At 42.1% G+C, this 16,961-nt stretch overlaps 1 protein-coding gene across 2 annotated transcripts in view; it reads right to left on the bottom strand.

Moving 5' to 3' along the window:
- The window catches only part of LOC105478367 (F-box and WD repeat domain containing 4), an 88,081-nt gene extending 71,355 nt beyond the window's left edge, over positions 1–16,726 (bottom strand). For both annotated transcript variants that reach the window (XM_071069240.1, XM_071069241.1), the window contains exon 1: positions 15,993–16,726. In XM_071069240.1, coding sequence (XP_070925341.1) covers positions 15,993–16,711 — 719 coding nt within the window. In that variant the 5' untranslated portion in view covers positions 16,712–16,726. The remainder of the gene's footprint in view (positions 1–15,992) is intronic.
- Positions 16,727–16,961: the final 235 nt, after the last annotated feature.

The following is a 16,961-nucleotide window of genomic DNA, read 5'->3' as shown; positions in this document are numbered from 1 at the left end:
CATTTTACTAAAAGCCAGCAAGCAAGTCCGGCTTTCAAGATTCTAACGGACACAGCTTAGAAAGAATGGTTTTGGCAGGCAGAGAGAAGATACCTAATTCATTTTTAGCTAAATAATATTCTGCCTCCTGGTGTTATTTCATTTATTTATTTGTATAGAATAATTATTTTTGGTTAATAAGGTAATAAATGCACAGGATTTAAAAAAACACACAGATAGTATGAAAGGTTAACAATGCAAAAGTGAGTCTTTCTCGAAACCCCTAGCCAAGACTCTCCCTCTCTAGAGGCAACTATGTATTCACTGTAGACAAGTATATATGCATGTTGCCCAGGCTGGTCTCCAACACCTGGCCTCAAGCAATCCTCTTGCCTTGGCCTCCCAAAGTACTGGGATTATAGGCATGAGCCACCACACCTGGCCAACTGAATATTATTTTTAAATGATATAGAATGTTATAAATCTCTCTGGATCATTATTCCAATTACAATTTATTTAACCAACATTTAATGTGCTTACAATATGCCAGGCACTGTTTTCATTTGCCCAATGCCTTATGCATATCAATAAGTGCTGATAAAGAGCAATTATATTTCTTATATTTCTAGAAAGTATATTCCTAGGAAGTATATTCTTTTCACTTGGAAATAAGCAATAAGCAACTGACTTTGATTTTAAAAAAAGAAAGCAAGAAATGGCCCAAACTGATATGAATTTAATAGATAACAAACAGAAAATTGTAAACTAAGGAAATAAATCACTTTAATTAGTGCTATTAGGTTTGTATGGCACGTTGACTTTATTAGAAAGAAAGGAGAGGCCGGGCGCGGTGGCTCAAGCCTGTAATCCCAGCACTTTGGGAGGCCGAGACGGGCGGATCACGAGGTCAGGAGATCGAGACCATCCTGGCTAACACGGTGAAACCCCGTCTCTATTAAGAAATACAAAAAAACTAGCCGGGCGAGGTGGCGGGCGCCTGTAGTCCCAGCTACTCGGGAGGCTGAGGCCGGAGAATGGCGTAAACCCGGGAGGCGGAGCTTGCAGTGAGCTGAGATCGCGCCACTGCACTCCAGCCTGGGTGACAGAGCGAGACTCCGTCTCAAAAAAAAAAAAAAAAAAAAAAAAAAAAGAAAGAAAGGAGAGAGGGAATAAGAATATGCATGGCTAGAAAGAACACTGGAAGGATAAAATAAAACACCCATAGTTAACTGTGGGTAGTCAACTTTGGGTGTTATTATTTTCTCCTTTATGTTTTTACATATTTTCTAATTTTTCTTTTTCTTTTTTAAAAATTTTTTAATTTCAGTAGCTTTAGGGGTACAAGTGGTTTTGGTTACATGGATGAATTGTATAATGATGAAGTCTGGACTTTTAGTATACCAGTCACCTGAGGAGCGTATGTTTTGTACCCAGTAGGTAATTTTTCTATCACTCACCCCCCTCCCACCTTCCTCCCTTCTGAATCTGCAATGTGCATTACACCACTCTGTATGCCTGTGTGTACCCATGCCTTAGCTCCCACTTATAAGTGAGAACATGCAGTATTTGGTTTTCACTCCTGCGTTACTTCATTTAGGATAATGGCCTCCAATTTCATCCAAGTTGCTGCAAAAGTCATTATGTCATTCCTTTTTATGGCTGAGTAATATTCAAATACTCATTAAAATAGTAATAATAAATGCTGTTGATAAAACTTGTTGAATATCAATAGAGAAAAAAACTGATTTAGATTGCCATCTCATATCACAATATAATAAATTCCAAAAATATGAGGGTGAATTTAAAAGTTTAACTAGGGCCGGGCGCGGTGGCTCAAGCCTGTAATCCCAGCACTTTGGGAGGCCGAGACGGGTGGATCACGAGGTCAGGAGATCGAGACCATCCTGGCTAACACGGTGAAACCCCGTCTCTACTAAAAAATACAAAAAACTAGCCGGGCGAGGTGGCGGGCGCCTGTAGTCCCAGCTACTCGGGAGGCTGAGGCAGGAGAATGGCGTGAACCTGGGAGGCAGAGCTTGCAGTGAGCTGAGATCCGGCCACTGCACTCCAGCCTAGGCGACAGAGCGAGACTCCGTCTCAAAAAAAAAAAAAAAAAATTTTAACTAGAAAAAAACAAGATATATACATATTTCAATGACAAGCAGAGACAATTTCCCAATTGAAATGGGGATAAAAGAAATTATTCTATTGAAGCAACAGAAATATATCAATTATAAAGTATTTGAGTTTAATGCTATTAAATTTGAAATGCTACATAAAGGGAAAAAAGATTAAAAGCAACAGAGTAGGGGAAAAATTTTAACTAACACTATAGACATAAGTTTTATCTCTAAAACTTTTAGGGAGCTGATAAAAATCTCTCAAGATAACACCCTGTCTCCAATACCCTATCATCCATGTCTGACAGAGGATAAGGACAGTCACAGTGTTCACATGGTAAAACACTGGAAGAAACATCCCCCAAGAATAGTTTACAGGTATGTACATTAAAACAATTTTTTTTTTTTTTTTTTTTTTTTTTGAGGTGGAGTCTCGCTCTGTCACCCAGGCTGGAGTGCAGTGGCGCGATCTCGGCTCACTGCAAGCTCCGCCTCCCGGGTTCCCGCCATTCTCCTGCCTCAGCCTCCCGAGTAGCTGGGACTACAGGCGCCGCCACCACGCCCGGCTAATTTTTTTTGTATTTTTTTAGTAGAGACGGGGTTTCATTGTGTTAGCCAGGATGGTCTCGATCTCCTGACCTCGTGATCCGCCCGTCTCGGCCTCCCAAAGTGCTGGGATTACAGGCTTGAGCCACCGCGCCCGGCCTAAAACAATTTTTAAAGTACCACCTCATATCTATTAAGTAGAAAAAACTAACACTAGCTTTAATTTGATAGAAGAGTATGGATTTGGTTACATGTTGCTTACAGCACATTCAGCTGGTACAGTCTTTCAGAAAGGAATTCTGTTAAGACAAAAGTCATTAAATGACAGCTTATGATCCAGCATTTCTTCTTTGAGCACTATATCACGAAGAAATAATTCAAAAGAAAAAAATTTTACAAAGATATTTATAGCTGCAGCTATATATTAGAGCTAAAATCTGGAAACAGCCTGAAGGTCTGTCTGTGGGGGAGAATAGTATACTAATGCAATGGAATATACTGCCACTAGAAATTACAAATGTGAGGAATGAAAAACATTTTGGCAACAACTATACCAAGTAATGGTATTTTTAAAACAAAGTTAAATTTATAAAGGTAGAGGTGGGGAGACACTACATAAAATTATGTCTCCATAAATAACAGGTTGAGGCCAGGCGCCGTGGCTCACAACTGTAATCCCAGCACTCTGGGAGGCCAAGGAGGGTGGATCACCTGACATCAGGAGTTCGAGACCAGCCTGGCCAACATGGTAAAACCCTGTCTCTACTAAAAATACAAAAATTAGCCAGGTGTTGTGGTGGGCGTCTGTAATCCCAGCTACTTGGGAGGCTGAGGCAGGAGAATCACTTGAACCTGGGAGGCAGAGGTTGCAGTGAGCCGAGATGACACCATTTCACTCCAGCCTGGGTGACAGGAGCGAAACTCCGTCTCAAAAAATAATAATAATAATAATAATAACAGGTCTAAAGATGTTAATAGATGGTGCTTTATTAAGTGATCAATTGTTGAAAATATATCACATAATTGTTGACGGTTATGTCTTCCTATTTACCTTTAACTAAAGAGCAGATTGAATAAAATTGAAAAAGCACAGAAGGCAGGCTCAGGAAACTGGGATCTATATCCCAATTCTACCACTTACTAATTATACAACCCAGGTAACTAACTTCTCTAATTATCCATTTCTTCACCTATAAAATGAGGATAATATTTCACACAACTGTTTTCAAAAATGACACCTAAAACGAAGTACAGCATATGTCATAAATCACTACAAAAAAAGTTAATTATCTTTACATAAGTATAAGTAGTAGATAATATCCATTAATGGTGTCGGCACTAATGTGACTCTAATAATCATTCGTTTTTCTTCTAACTAGTTTAGTTATAACTATTAGAAATTGTTCCTCCAGTCTGGGCGACAAAGCGAGACTCTGTCTCAACAAAAAAAAAAAAAAAGAAAGAAATTGTTCCTCCAATATCAAACTTTCTTATCTTTCAGGCTGAACAATTAGGACTTGGCTATACACATGTTAAGGCTAAAATCTTTTACTGAATTATTCTATTGGGTGAATGTAGTCCCTGGTTTAAAATCACTATAGAGCCACCTACACTACCAGACTACTACTGAGGACAGTAAAAGATACTTAACAGGATGGGCCAAAGGAACTGAAATCTAACCAAAAAAAAAAAATAGACTTCCTGTCTACTCTTATCTGCAAATCCCTCCCAGATATAAAGGAAGAAACTGTTTACAGTTATGTCTCTTCTCTTGAATTAGGTCTAAAATTAATGAGTGGTGATGAAACTAAAAAGGGAATATTCTGGATCATAGCAGGAAGAAAACAAAAGCAAAAGAATGAATATATTTCCTGAATTAGAATAAGGACAGCACTTCTCTCATCTCCCTGGTCACTTAACTGCCATGTGACACTTTGCTAGGGGTCAAAACACTCCCCTGAGGGTTTGATCATAGCACCAAGAAACTTTCAAAGTTGAACTTTAGAAGCTGCTACCAAACAGCAGGTGCAGGCATCCTCTCCCAAGATGAATATCATAATCAAAATACTTGGCTGTAGTCCTTCAAATTTAGACTTTGAAAAAAAAAAAATTCAATTTGGCTTTGACTTGAAAAAGTTCTACTTTGTTAAAAACAATTTAACAGCTCAGCTTTTTCATATCTTTTGTCTAACCATCTTGAATGGTTACAGTTTCCCTAGCTGTTGGCCAAATCATATCTATATCTTTATTGGTTTCAGCACCTGAAAAATCCAAAGAAATTTTAAAAATATCTCCTTTCTCTGAAAACAGGTATCCCTCCATCCCTATAGGAATGTGTCACTGCCAGTCAAAGGGGGTCAGTAGAACAAGGCAGCAGAAGAAAACTACCTGAGAAGACAGAAGTAGGTGCCCCTTGGAATTCACCAGGGACCCTTGCTCCCATCCTTGAAGCGGCCTCTGGCCAGCCATTTCTCCATATGGTTACTAATGTAAAGTGAGGGTGCTCCTCTCAAAAAAATGATTAGTGCCCTGTAAAGAAATCTCTCCATGGATATTAACACACAGAGGACCTGGCCCCGTGGGCCTAGCTGAACTGCCATTTTCCCAGCCCTCCTTCTCTTGCCTCAGGCTCATTTTTCCACTAGGCCCCCTCCCTCTCAGCTTTCCGGCACTTAGTAACCATTAGAGTTTGCATTCCTGGGCATATGACCTATTTTAAACAAAAACAATACAACATGCACCCACAGTAAGCTATCTGGCCCCTTAAAATCTTGGCAAGTGAGTCCAGAGGGACAGAAATTAATCTAGGCAGTTATCTAGAATGACCTTTCATTTCCCCTCTCCTTGTTCACACCCCAAAACCAAAAGCAAATAAATAAACCTAGTCTGAAGAAAAATGGCTGGGGGGAAGGAAGGGGAAGTGTAGGTATATCGAAGAGGTCTCAAACTACATATCTCTGAGATCAGAAAACTCCTGGAACACAGACCAATTTCCTTCTCTGTCCCATCTCGCAGCTTGATTCCCCTGGAAGCTACCAATGCTGACCAACTGCATGGATGGCATGATTTCCATAAGCATAACATCCTGCTGATTTGGACAGAAACTTAGGAAAGGAAAGTGTCTCCAAGTGTAGAACAAGGCCATATCAAGGGGCACTGGGCCAAGGGTTACATACAATGCTTGGGGTTTGGAATTTTATTTTAATTAATTTTTTTGAGACAGGGTCTCACTGTGTCATCCAGACTGTAGTGCAGTAGTGCAATCTGCGCTCACTGCAACCTCTACCTCCCAGACTCAAGTGATTCTCCTGCCTCAGCCTCCCAAGTAGTTGGGATTATGGGCACATGCCATGACTACCCAGCTAATTTTTGTATGTTTAATAGAGATGGGGTTACACCATGTTGGTCAGGCTGGTCTTGAACTTCAGACCTAAAATGATCCACCTGCCTCGGCCTCCCAAAGTGTTGGGATTACAGGCATGAGCTACAGCGCCAGGCCTTGGGGCTTGGAATTTTAAATTAACACTATATCTTGATTTCTCTTATCTTCTTTCTCTCCAGATTTTTCCCCAGATTGCCTGTTCTCACCAGTTCTTCTATCAATGCTAAGAATTTGGCTTTAGTGTGAAGTACTTAAGCAGTCAAAGAACCTTCTAACTTTTCATTTATACTTGCATTAGCCTGAATCTTCCAATAGCTTCAGTAGCAGAGGTTTATAATTAAGGTTCAAAAAAATTAATCAAAAATCTTTATATCATGTTAAATTGCTTATCCTTTTGGCTAAGGAACAGAGAATAGCCCCAAAATTCAGAGTGAAGGGAGACTGTAGGAAACATGCCAGCATGAGGACAAGACCATGCACAAAGAGGGCATGGAGCTGACTGAACTGACCCACAGCTCCCTTGAAAGACCCCCAACTGTCAACCCACTTTACCCATTCAACTCACTTTTCATGCTTCACACTATGCAACTGGACTCCCACCAAGCCAATCCCTTCCACGTTCATTCATACACCCACACTTTCACCTATATTGCCAGCCCCAGCCTACCTTTGCCCCTGACTGCTACTTCTGGGGACTAGTCAAATTCATCCATTCTTTAAAATCTAGATAAAGCCTCTACTTCTGTGACTCTTCCAAACATGACATCTGAACTGTTAGAGGGAACCTACCATACACCTAGGCATTGCTAGCTTTTCACAGCTATACATCATCTTTTTTGTCTAATTTAGTCATAAATTCCACAGGATCAAGTCTTAAACCACTTTGTGCTTCTAAAAGTGGCTCTCAACCATCACTGGGCAGACAAGTGATATAGCAGTAACCCTGAATAAGTGCACCACCAAATTTTAAACAATATATAGAATTTATTTTTGTTCAACTAACAATCCACACTTTTACAGGGATTTCTATCAGACATTAAGCCAAAATATTGCCCATGATACAATTTGCTGAAAATAAAATAAAGATTGCATGTTCAGAGGAACATATATGAACTTTACCTCAAAGGATATAAGAGAACAAGGTCAGGGCTGCAAACAATACTGTTCAAACAGTAACACACCAGAGGGTGAACAAGTAAATAGTATAAATAATCATGAACAGGTTTTTCAATTTTCTGAAACTTGCTTTTAAAAAAAAAATGACATTCACCTTTAATCCTTTAATGTACTATCAAAAATTCTAACATCATACAAAACTATGTCTTTAACACAAAAAGGGAGAACCATGGTCCTAGCATAATAGGTATTTTGATAGACATTGCTTAGGAACTGCTCAAGCAAGAGTTTCCAAAAACATCGTTCTCCATTTGACAAGTCACACTTTGAACAATACCTGTAGCTCCAAAGGCCCTTCCTTAAAATGTATAACATACCACATCTTCAAGAATTCAACCAAAGCCTCCAAATTCTTATTCTAGAGAGGCTCAAGGGAAGAAATCTGAGCAGATAAAGTATCTTAACATGGCACCCACATGTCAAAGATGTCTAAACAGTTTCAGAAGCACTAAGCATAACCCTGGTCTTTTATGTGCATGAGCTTAAGATTCAGAACTTGGCTGTGTTCACATCCTTTTCCTCCTGGCTTTGGTTAGGCTCTGTATTTGCACGGCACTTGACCAGTATGTGTGTTCTGCAAGATGTTAAAGAGATATTTAGCAGTGAAAAAGAGAATTTTATGGTCAAAACATTTTGCACAATGCTGGCTGAAACAAAAATTAAACAGGTCCGTCTATCACAGGACTTGCCAGTGCCTTTAATCCCCAATGGACATTGTGATCCCTAAGAAAGGGAATGTGGCGCATAGCATTTTCCCCCACTCATTTGATTACAGAATTAGTTTTTCAGGAATCCCACAATACAACTTTTGGAAAGACTGATCTGGTACTTTCTAAAAATGAACAATGGCAAGAAAGATGCCAATTTTGGGGGGGCAGGGAGCGGTGAACAGGCCTTCCTCTAAGTGAGTCATGAATTAGGCACTAGCAGACTAAGAGGTAAACTTTGTTCTCATACCTTCAAAATGACTTTTCCCTAGACTCCTCATCTGATATGTGAGAAATAATTATACTGCTCTGCTTCCCAGGGTTGTTTTTTATTGTTTTTAATCATGAAACTGTGTTCTATATTAATCATCAAAACAGGTTCTCAACCCAAGTGACCAGACTTCAAAATCCCTGGTGCCCTTCCAGCCTGAATGAAGGGATGAGGAGAATATGAACCAGACGTCACCCAGAAAGTTTTTACATCTCCAGCTTCTAGGCCATTATGATAAAGTCAAACTGCATCCAAGATAAGGGATGAAGTTCTCCCTTAGCAACTCACTTCTGGAGGGGACAAACACACATACCACCCATATCTGAACCTTGATTCAACTTTTTGACGTAGACTTTCTAAAGGAAAACTCAAAGAAACATGGGAGGTCAAAGCTGGAACTACAGGGAAAAAAGGAAAAGAAGTACTCAAAGACTATTTCCCTTTCTTTAAGGAGAATGAACTCATTACAGGGTTAGTGAGCAGGGGAAATATCATTCCTTTCAGTGAAACAGCTTTCCAGGAAAAGTATCTCAACATATTTACTATAAAACAATTTAATTTCCCTGTCCCATCACCTGCCACCCCATCCTCATCCCCCCTACAAAACCCACAGATTGTGGATTTCCTCTCATTCTTGGCAGAGTTACCAGAAGAAATACAATACCCCCTTCGGACTGCTCCCAACAGCTGCTGGAAAAAGACGGGGGACCTGGGGGTATCCCTCCAAAGCTGCCTCTAAAAATGACCATTCCCCCTTCCGACTCATACAGCCAGTGAGCATAAGACTTCTATTTCTCTGCTTTCTTAAAGCAAGGGGAGACCACAAAAGCAACAGCATACCCTAATCCAAAATACTTGCTTCCGGCCCATCTGTTCTCCTCAATATGACTCTAAACTGAAGCTTCTGTACAGTAACCACCACTCTATTTCTCCCCTAACATGTAACTATTAAAACAATCCTCTAATACCTCACAAAACCAGTATTTCTTATTTGTTTGTTTAATCTACCAATCTCCAAGTTAGGGTTCCTATCAAACTCCTATTCACTGTAATTTCCCATCTCTGCCCACCTGTCCCAATACCACACACTTCATACAAATAAGAATCCCCCTATAGTCAAGAGACTTGAACAACAAAAGTCTAGGAACAAATTCATCAATGGCTACCCTACACCTCAGCCCTTGCCCAATATCATCACACACTAAATCCTCTTCAATTCTGTCTAAAAACGCCCCATCACCAGGCAATAGAGAGACATCCAATTATCCTTCAGCCTCTCAGCTGAGACCACCAACAAAGAAGTTCATGAATGTCAACTGGGGGCACAGGCAATATCTCTCTTTGCCAAGGAGAAACTAGAGAGAACCTCCAGCATCATTCCCCAAAGGTGACAGCTAGGGTTGAGTGAAGACCGTGAAAACTGTACAAGAGCTGGGGGAGAAAATATAATGTAAGGAATGATTTGGAATCAGGGGCAGGAGAAGGCGGAGGGATGAACTGGCTGACCCCAAATGTCTTTTCCATCTCTAACTCCTATGATTCTTTGACCTCCAATTTTGTGCTGTGGACAAGGAATGGAAAGTCAACAGACATGGTGATGTTTTGAAAGAGCCTGGCAGTCTGCTCTTGTCATTTAGTGGCCTTTGCATGTATTTTTTAAGGTGTCTCCAAGCCCTGTCTTCATTTCACAGTTGTCACCTTTCTCAGCAATTTGAGCTCATGTCAAATACCAAAAAAGAAGACGAAGAAGAAAGAATGTGTTGGCAATTAATTGTGGGCTAAAGAGGGGCAGCAGGCACAGGGGCCCATTGGGTGGGCCCAGACTTCCAGGAAGGGCAATGCGGACAGTCTGGATAAAATGAAGAACTGACTCAAAACTGAGACAAGGCAGCCAAACCTCTAACAGGAGGTAAATTCTTTCTCCAGATAGTCTCCTACTCATTTTTAGAGAAAGCTCAAGTATTTACATGATTCAGGGTACATAAACATATTCTTAATTACCATAACCATCTTGATTCAATTGATTACAACTGGAGTTCCATCTGAGCAAGACTGCTGAATAGGAAGGACTTTCCTCAAGAGTAAACCAAATCTTAGGATTCTCAACCTTGACTCATGGTTGACATACCTGAGGTAAATTCTGAAGCATAGCAAAAGTCAGTTTCTGCAGATCAAAGTGGGGAGTCTGCCAATTTTCACTGAAAATTCAAAACCCAATTTTCTCCTCTTTTTTTCAAATAGTTTATCTCATCTTAATTTTCAAATATTTTTGGAGCCTGGTCTCAAGAAGAATCTGCCTAAATTTCTCACTGTTCCATGGTGACATGTCAGGACCAGAAACTAATCCAGTGCCAGGGTCAATCCAGAGCTAAGGTTAAGTTGTCACACACAAGTAATTCTTTTCTAAGTCACACATTCAAAAATAATTTTTTAAAAAACCTGTATACTGACTCAGTGACCTCACTGTCAGTTGGGGATTTCAGCAGCTCAAGCACAATCTTTACCTTAGATGAAGGTTCCAGGTGCAAAAAAAAAAAAAAAAAAAAAAAGTATGGAGTACTGAAATATTTTCAGAGCTCTCATTACAGTATGAACTTATACTACAGATTGCTCATCTCACAGACTGTAAAGACATTGGGTTTCTCCATGTTTCTGCCTTGAAAGCTAGAAAATTCAGCCCCTACCATTCAAGTTTTACAAGACTGGAAAGGATATAAACAGCTTCTGTATTCTCATGGTCTTAGAGAAGGCTTCTTCCATTCTTCCAGTTCGCATTTGGAGGTAGTGACTGCACTAGACCATGTCCTGCTTCCACAGGTGTACTGTTTTATTTTGAACCTGTAAACTAAACTCTATTTTATTAACTCATAGAAACTATTAGAAATAAGGCCTTTCCAAACGCTAAAGACAATAAATACATCCATATACGAAATCATTCCATGAGTCAGAGAACAAATAAGTGACTCTCCTCCCTGGGAAAGGCAGAAAACTGGAGAAAGCCTAAGCTACTTTGAGTTGTTAATTGTTTTCTGAAGATCACAGTTTAGGCCTTAAATGTAACCAGTTAGCAATACCTTCTCCATTCAGAGTAGGAAACTAGTTAGGAAACTATATGCTTTCTGGGCCAAGAAAATGCTCTTAGGCACAATCATTTCAAAACAAATAAACACACTCTGCTTATCTGTGTCTATCTCACCACTCTGGACGTTAATCATCACTGAAATAGATACCCCAGGCCCCCAGCCTCAAAGAGCTCCAAGGCTACAGGACCCCTCCACAGGAATGAATGTACATGCCAGGACAAACACCTCAGGAGCCTCACTCCCTAAACACCTATTGTTAATTCCAGGCAAATCTATCATAGGCAAATGCAAGACAGCACCCAGATACTGCTCAAAGGCTATTTAAAATAAAATCCCTGTTTGACAATATGTAGCACTTCATTCGGGAGGAAGAGGATCAAGTAAGCTTTCTTTAACATAAGACTGGCAACAGAATCTTTTAAAAATAGCTTTACATGCACAGATATACTTTTTCTTTCCATTTTTTGCATTTGTTAATTTTCAGTATCAGAATTTGCAGATAGCACTCCTGTTCTTCCCCTGTCATACTGTCTACTTCTTGCATTCAGCCTACATTATCAACTGACAGCTGAATTCCACTGTCTTGTTCTTGTAAACGAGCTAGGTTAGTTTGTCCTGTTACTCTTTAGGGAAAATTTGAAAGACTGCTATATGAAACATTTCTTTGATTTTTATTGTTATATTCAGGATATTTCTATTCCAACAGGCTTCATAAAATCTCCACACAAAACTGATTTTAAATCAGACAACTGACGCCAACTATCTTTGTGTCCCTTTAAAAAGAAAAAAAAAGCTTAGTACCTATTAGTGTTCACTGTTTGGGCAAAAGGGAAGCAAATTATTTGTTTGTGGTTTTAAAGTGGCCAGAATGCCTTCAAGCACAAGTATAAGACCATTAGCAAATCACAAGGAACCAAAGCAGTTCATCTTACTCAACAAAGCTATGATCAGTTAGGAACAGCCAAACTGAATGGGACTTGCCCTGGGCCGGAAGGTCAGTAAACCTTAGCAGTTTGTGTTTCTGAGAATCAAGAGGCTCTTCATCCCCAAGTGCAGGCCCTAAGTCCACAGGTTCTGCTGTCATGTTTCCAAAAACATTCAGGACAGGTGAGAGAAACCAAGCAGTGTGTGTGTGTGTGTGTGCGTGTGTGTGTGTGTGTGTTTTCCCCTTTGTCTTTAGGCAGCACCTCTAAGTCAAACCATCCCCACTTTTGCTATATACAGACTACCTAGAGGAGAACCCAAACAATTAAAAAGTTCCATTTTACAATTTATTGAGTGCTTACTATGTGCTTAATGCTGTACTAGCCAGCATTCTACATTTAAGCCTCATTTTATCAGGCAAGGTTATTCCCATTCTTTATAGGTAATAAAACCTAGGGCCAGTGAGGTTATGTGGCTTCTGATCAAATCCAGTTTTGTGTAATGCTGATAAAAACTCATCTCACTTATCTAGTCTGCAGTTAATTAGCCCAAAGCATGAACAACAGCCCTGCCACTATCCAAGCAGCCATACTCTTGCTGTACTTTGGGCCCGGCTTTGCTGACTCCCTAAGTGGACTGGGGTGCATGCCTTCTTCCTCCAGGGATGACAACCACCTCTCTCTGTGGCTTATTAAGTCTCTGCAGCTGTCCAGAAACGGACCACACTGGTAAACATTCTCTCCACCTGCTGTAACACGCGTAACTTCTTCCCTCAACCCAGAAAACCCGAGCAGTGACCCTGCTCTTTATCAAGTGCTATGGTAAAACAACTTCCCTAGAAGGCCAGGACACCTTACCCTAGGACACAGGCGAGAAATCAAAACACACATGTCTAATAAATAATAAAGCCATATCATTTGGCAATCTCAAAGCATTTTACACCATAAATTCACTTTCATTTTTGTTATTACTGCTACAGAATGTAGATTCATTCCCAGTATCTCTCTTTTAGAGCATTTGAAAATAAACACCAATTCTTTTATTCATTCACTCAATCTCTATATGAAGAGAGAGAAAGCCAAACTTTGCCTTGGCTGGCTTGGGTTCCAGTTGTTTTAGACTTCCCTTATAGGTCAACTGATAATATTCTTTGAAATAGTTATTCTCATAAGAAAGGAAGAGAATAAAAAACTATTTCTGCAGGTGACAAGACCGCATGCCCAAGAAGTCCCAAGGAATCATTATCATGAACACAATCATCCTAGAATAAAAAGAATAAAAAACCATCAAATTCAAAATTTACAAAAGTAATCTTCTACATTCAGTAATACCCAGCCAGAAAACATACCAAAGAGAGTATATTTGCAATAAAAACGAAATGCATAACATATTCAGAAATACACAGAAGTGCAACAACAGATATGTGAGAACTTTATCATGAAAACCACAAAAGTCCTTGAAAAAGTACAGAATTTTTTTTTGACAGCGAGTTGAACAGAAGTGTAGAGGTGACACACACACATAAATCCAACAGGATAATCTTACCCTGACAGATTACTAGACTCCATCAAAAAGTAACAATATTTAAAATAGTATGGAAATCGAAAACTGTATCAGTGACACACAATGAAGAGTTCAGATACAGATCCAATATACACACACATATGTATGTGTATATACATGTGTATATTATATCATATATATATAAAAACTTATTATATGGCAAAATAAGCTTTCCAAAACAAAGGAAAAGAGAATTACTTAACAAAGTTGTAGTGATAACTAAAGTAGCCGTTGAGGCTACCTAACAAGAATAGTAAATTGAATTCACCTCTTGCACCAAAAGTGATATTGATGAAAGTGTTAACTATTAAAAAATCAAATTAGGCCAGGCGCGGTGGCTTACCCCTGTAATCCCAGCACTTTGGGAGGCCAAGGCAGGCAGATAACCTGAGGTCCGGAGTTCGAGACCAGCCTGACCAAAATGGAGAAACCCTATCTCTACTAAAAATACAAAATTAGCTGGGTGTGGTGGTGCATGCCTGTAATCCCAGCTATGCAGGAGGCTGCGGCAGGAGAATCGCTTGAACCCAGGAGGCGGTTGTGGTGAGCCGAGATCACACCACTGCACTCCAGCCTGGGTAACAAGAGTGAAACTCCATCTCAAAAAAAAAAAAAAAAAAAATCAAATTTGTAAGAAAACCAGTGGGAAACAGATTTATCAGGTCTGTGGAGGAATTATGTATTTCTCAGCTTTGGAGAAAAAAAGAGAAAAAAAAAATCACAAAAGACTGGCAGAGCCTAATAAAGTGTAAAACAGTAAAGTAAAATGAATTGACCGGGAAAAATATCTGGATCAAAGATGACAGACTAGATTCTAACATCTAAGACCCACAAAGATTCCAAATTTATAGGAAAAACACGAAGACCCCGGTAATAAATGAGCAAAGAGTGGGAACAGACACTCTCACAGGTGAAACAAACACATGGGAATATATTTATCCTGGCCAGTGGCAAAAGAGATGCAAAATAACACAACTTTGGTACCTTAAATGACCACTAAAGTAGCAAAGATTTTCTAAATTCTCACATAAAATTTGTTCACTCTGTGCTGTTTCCACTATAAAGTGGTACAGCACCTCTGCAAACCATAACCTTTGCTATAATGCCACCTTGAGATTTTATCCTAAGGAACTAATTTTTTTTAAATCTATATGGTATGACATGTGACTTATACTTCAGTAAAGCTGTTACTCAAAAATGCATCATTTCATTATTATCTATAATAACAAAAAGCTGAACATAACATGTAAGTTTAATAGTAGAGGGATGTTCTTTAATCTCATTATGGGACAGCCCACAAACATTTACTATGTACCTATTCTGTCAGGATCAGTAAGATAGCAACTATGTGTGCAACTGAAAAGTTCTTTAAATTAAAATAATTGTCTAGAGGTGATGGTATTATGGCTTTTTATGTTTTTAAAAACGTTCTTTAATGTCATAATGTACTAGAAAGAACTACTTTTTAAAAAATGGGTGGAATAGGGGGCAATCTGAAAGCTCTTACTCCCTCAATTCCCTACATGTTTTTTCCTTCCTATTTAACAGCTTAAGTGGTTCAGAAAAGTTTTTCATTCACAGGTCTCAGACCCTACCAAAAACAGGCCAAATTGCAATACCATGTCTTGTGCACATCCTGGACAGACTCCAGCCTCCTGCCTCAAGCAGGCCCCCTTTTTCGTATCGCTCTGCCTGTATGAAGTCATAAACTATGGCTGAACACTGGGACCGAGGGGCCTTGCATTAAGGTCCGAGCCCTGAAGCTTAACAACCTTTAGAAGAGGGTAGGGAGGATGAAAGATGAAAGTCCACAAAAATTTATGATAGACCACTTAAGGAACCTGGGTCCTAGACCTGGACTGGAGGAGTCGTCCAAAGCACGAAGGAACCACATAGACCAAACTGGCTCCTCTGGGGCTAAGGAACCGGGGCAGCTAAATCTCTGCAAAAAGACACAATCGAAAGCTTTAGGGAGTGCCTAAGATGGCTAATTGTGAGGAGCGGCCCACCGGGGAGGGTGCCTACTGAGGGATGCTCTCGGGAGGCTGCCTCAGAGGGAGGCCTTGGGGAGAAGGGGCAAAAGGGCCCCCGAGAGTGCTCGGGAAGGGGCGGAGGCCAGCTGTAGGCCTAGGAACTCGGAGTGCGACACGACCCTGGGCCGACCAGGCCGCGGCGCCCCGCCCTTTCCCGGGACGCGGGGCCGGCCCGGGGCGGGGAGCGGGCGGGCGAGCGGACGCTTACAGGTCGGTGCCGAGCCGCGTGAAGCCGGAGTTGAGCGAGGCCCGGGCTATCCGGCGCCAAAGCAGGTCGCAGCTGGTGAAGCGCCGCAGCCAGCGGCACACCTGGGCCAGGCGGCCGAGGGCCCGCATGTCCAGGTAGGAGCAGATGAGCAGCAGCAGCTCCTCCGGCAGGCGCCAGAGCGCGGGCCCCGCGGCCGGGCGGGCGGCCGACTCCCGAGCCGCCTCCTCCTCCTCCTCCCCGGCCTCCGCCGCCATGGCCACCCCTGTCCCCGGGATGTCGGCCCAAGCCTGACCCCCTTGTCTCTGTGCTCTTCCCGGCCTGGCGCCCTCCCGCCGCCTAGCCCTGACCCTCCATGCCTCCTTCTTCCTATACTCTCTTCCTTGTGCCTCCTTCCCGGCCCCTGCACTCCCCTCATCTCCCTTGATGATGCCTCTCGCCCCTTCCTCCACGCTTCCGCCTCCCTCTGCTTCCTCCCTTGGGCATGCCCTGGCTCCCGCCTCAGCCCCCGGCCCCGCTGCCTCCTTCGCCGTCTGTGGCCCGGGCTTCCCTTCCGCCCCGCTTCCTCTTCCGCCTTGCCCCGCTCTCGCTTTTCCCTTCCCCTTCCCCTTCCTTCGCTTCCCCCTCGCCACCCTCCCTTCCTGCAGCTTCCTCGCCTCTCCGCCCTCGCCCTCGCCGGGCCCGCCGTTCCCGGGGGGCCCCAAGCGGCCCTGGCTGCCCATGAGCGGCGGCGGGGCCGGCCCGACGCGGAGCCCAGTCCGAGCCGCCACCGCCGCCGCCCCGGGAGGAGGCGACACCATGTCGGACCGGGTCACATGGGGCGGCGCGGGCCGAGCCCTGGGCACGCCCCTCACACCTGCGGCCTTGGAGCCACTTCGGGGTGCGGGCTGGGGCCGGGGCGCGGACACCACCCCCGCATCCCCGGAAGTGCTTGGTGGAAGCACAGGAGTTCGAGTTGCAAACACGTGAGGC

This window comes from Macaca nemestrina, chromosome 9 (assembly GCF_043159975.1).
Source record: "Macaca nemestrina isolate mMacNem1 chromosome 9, mMacNem.hap1, whole genome shotgun sequence".
NCBI lineage: Eukaryota > Metazoa > Chordata > Mammalia > Primates > Cercopithecidae > Macaca > Macaca nemestrina.
This window is presented reverse-complemented; position numbering and strand designations above follow the sequence as displayed.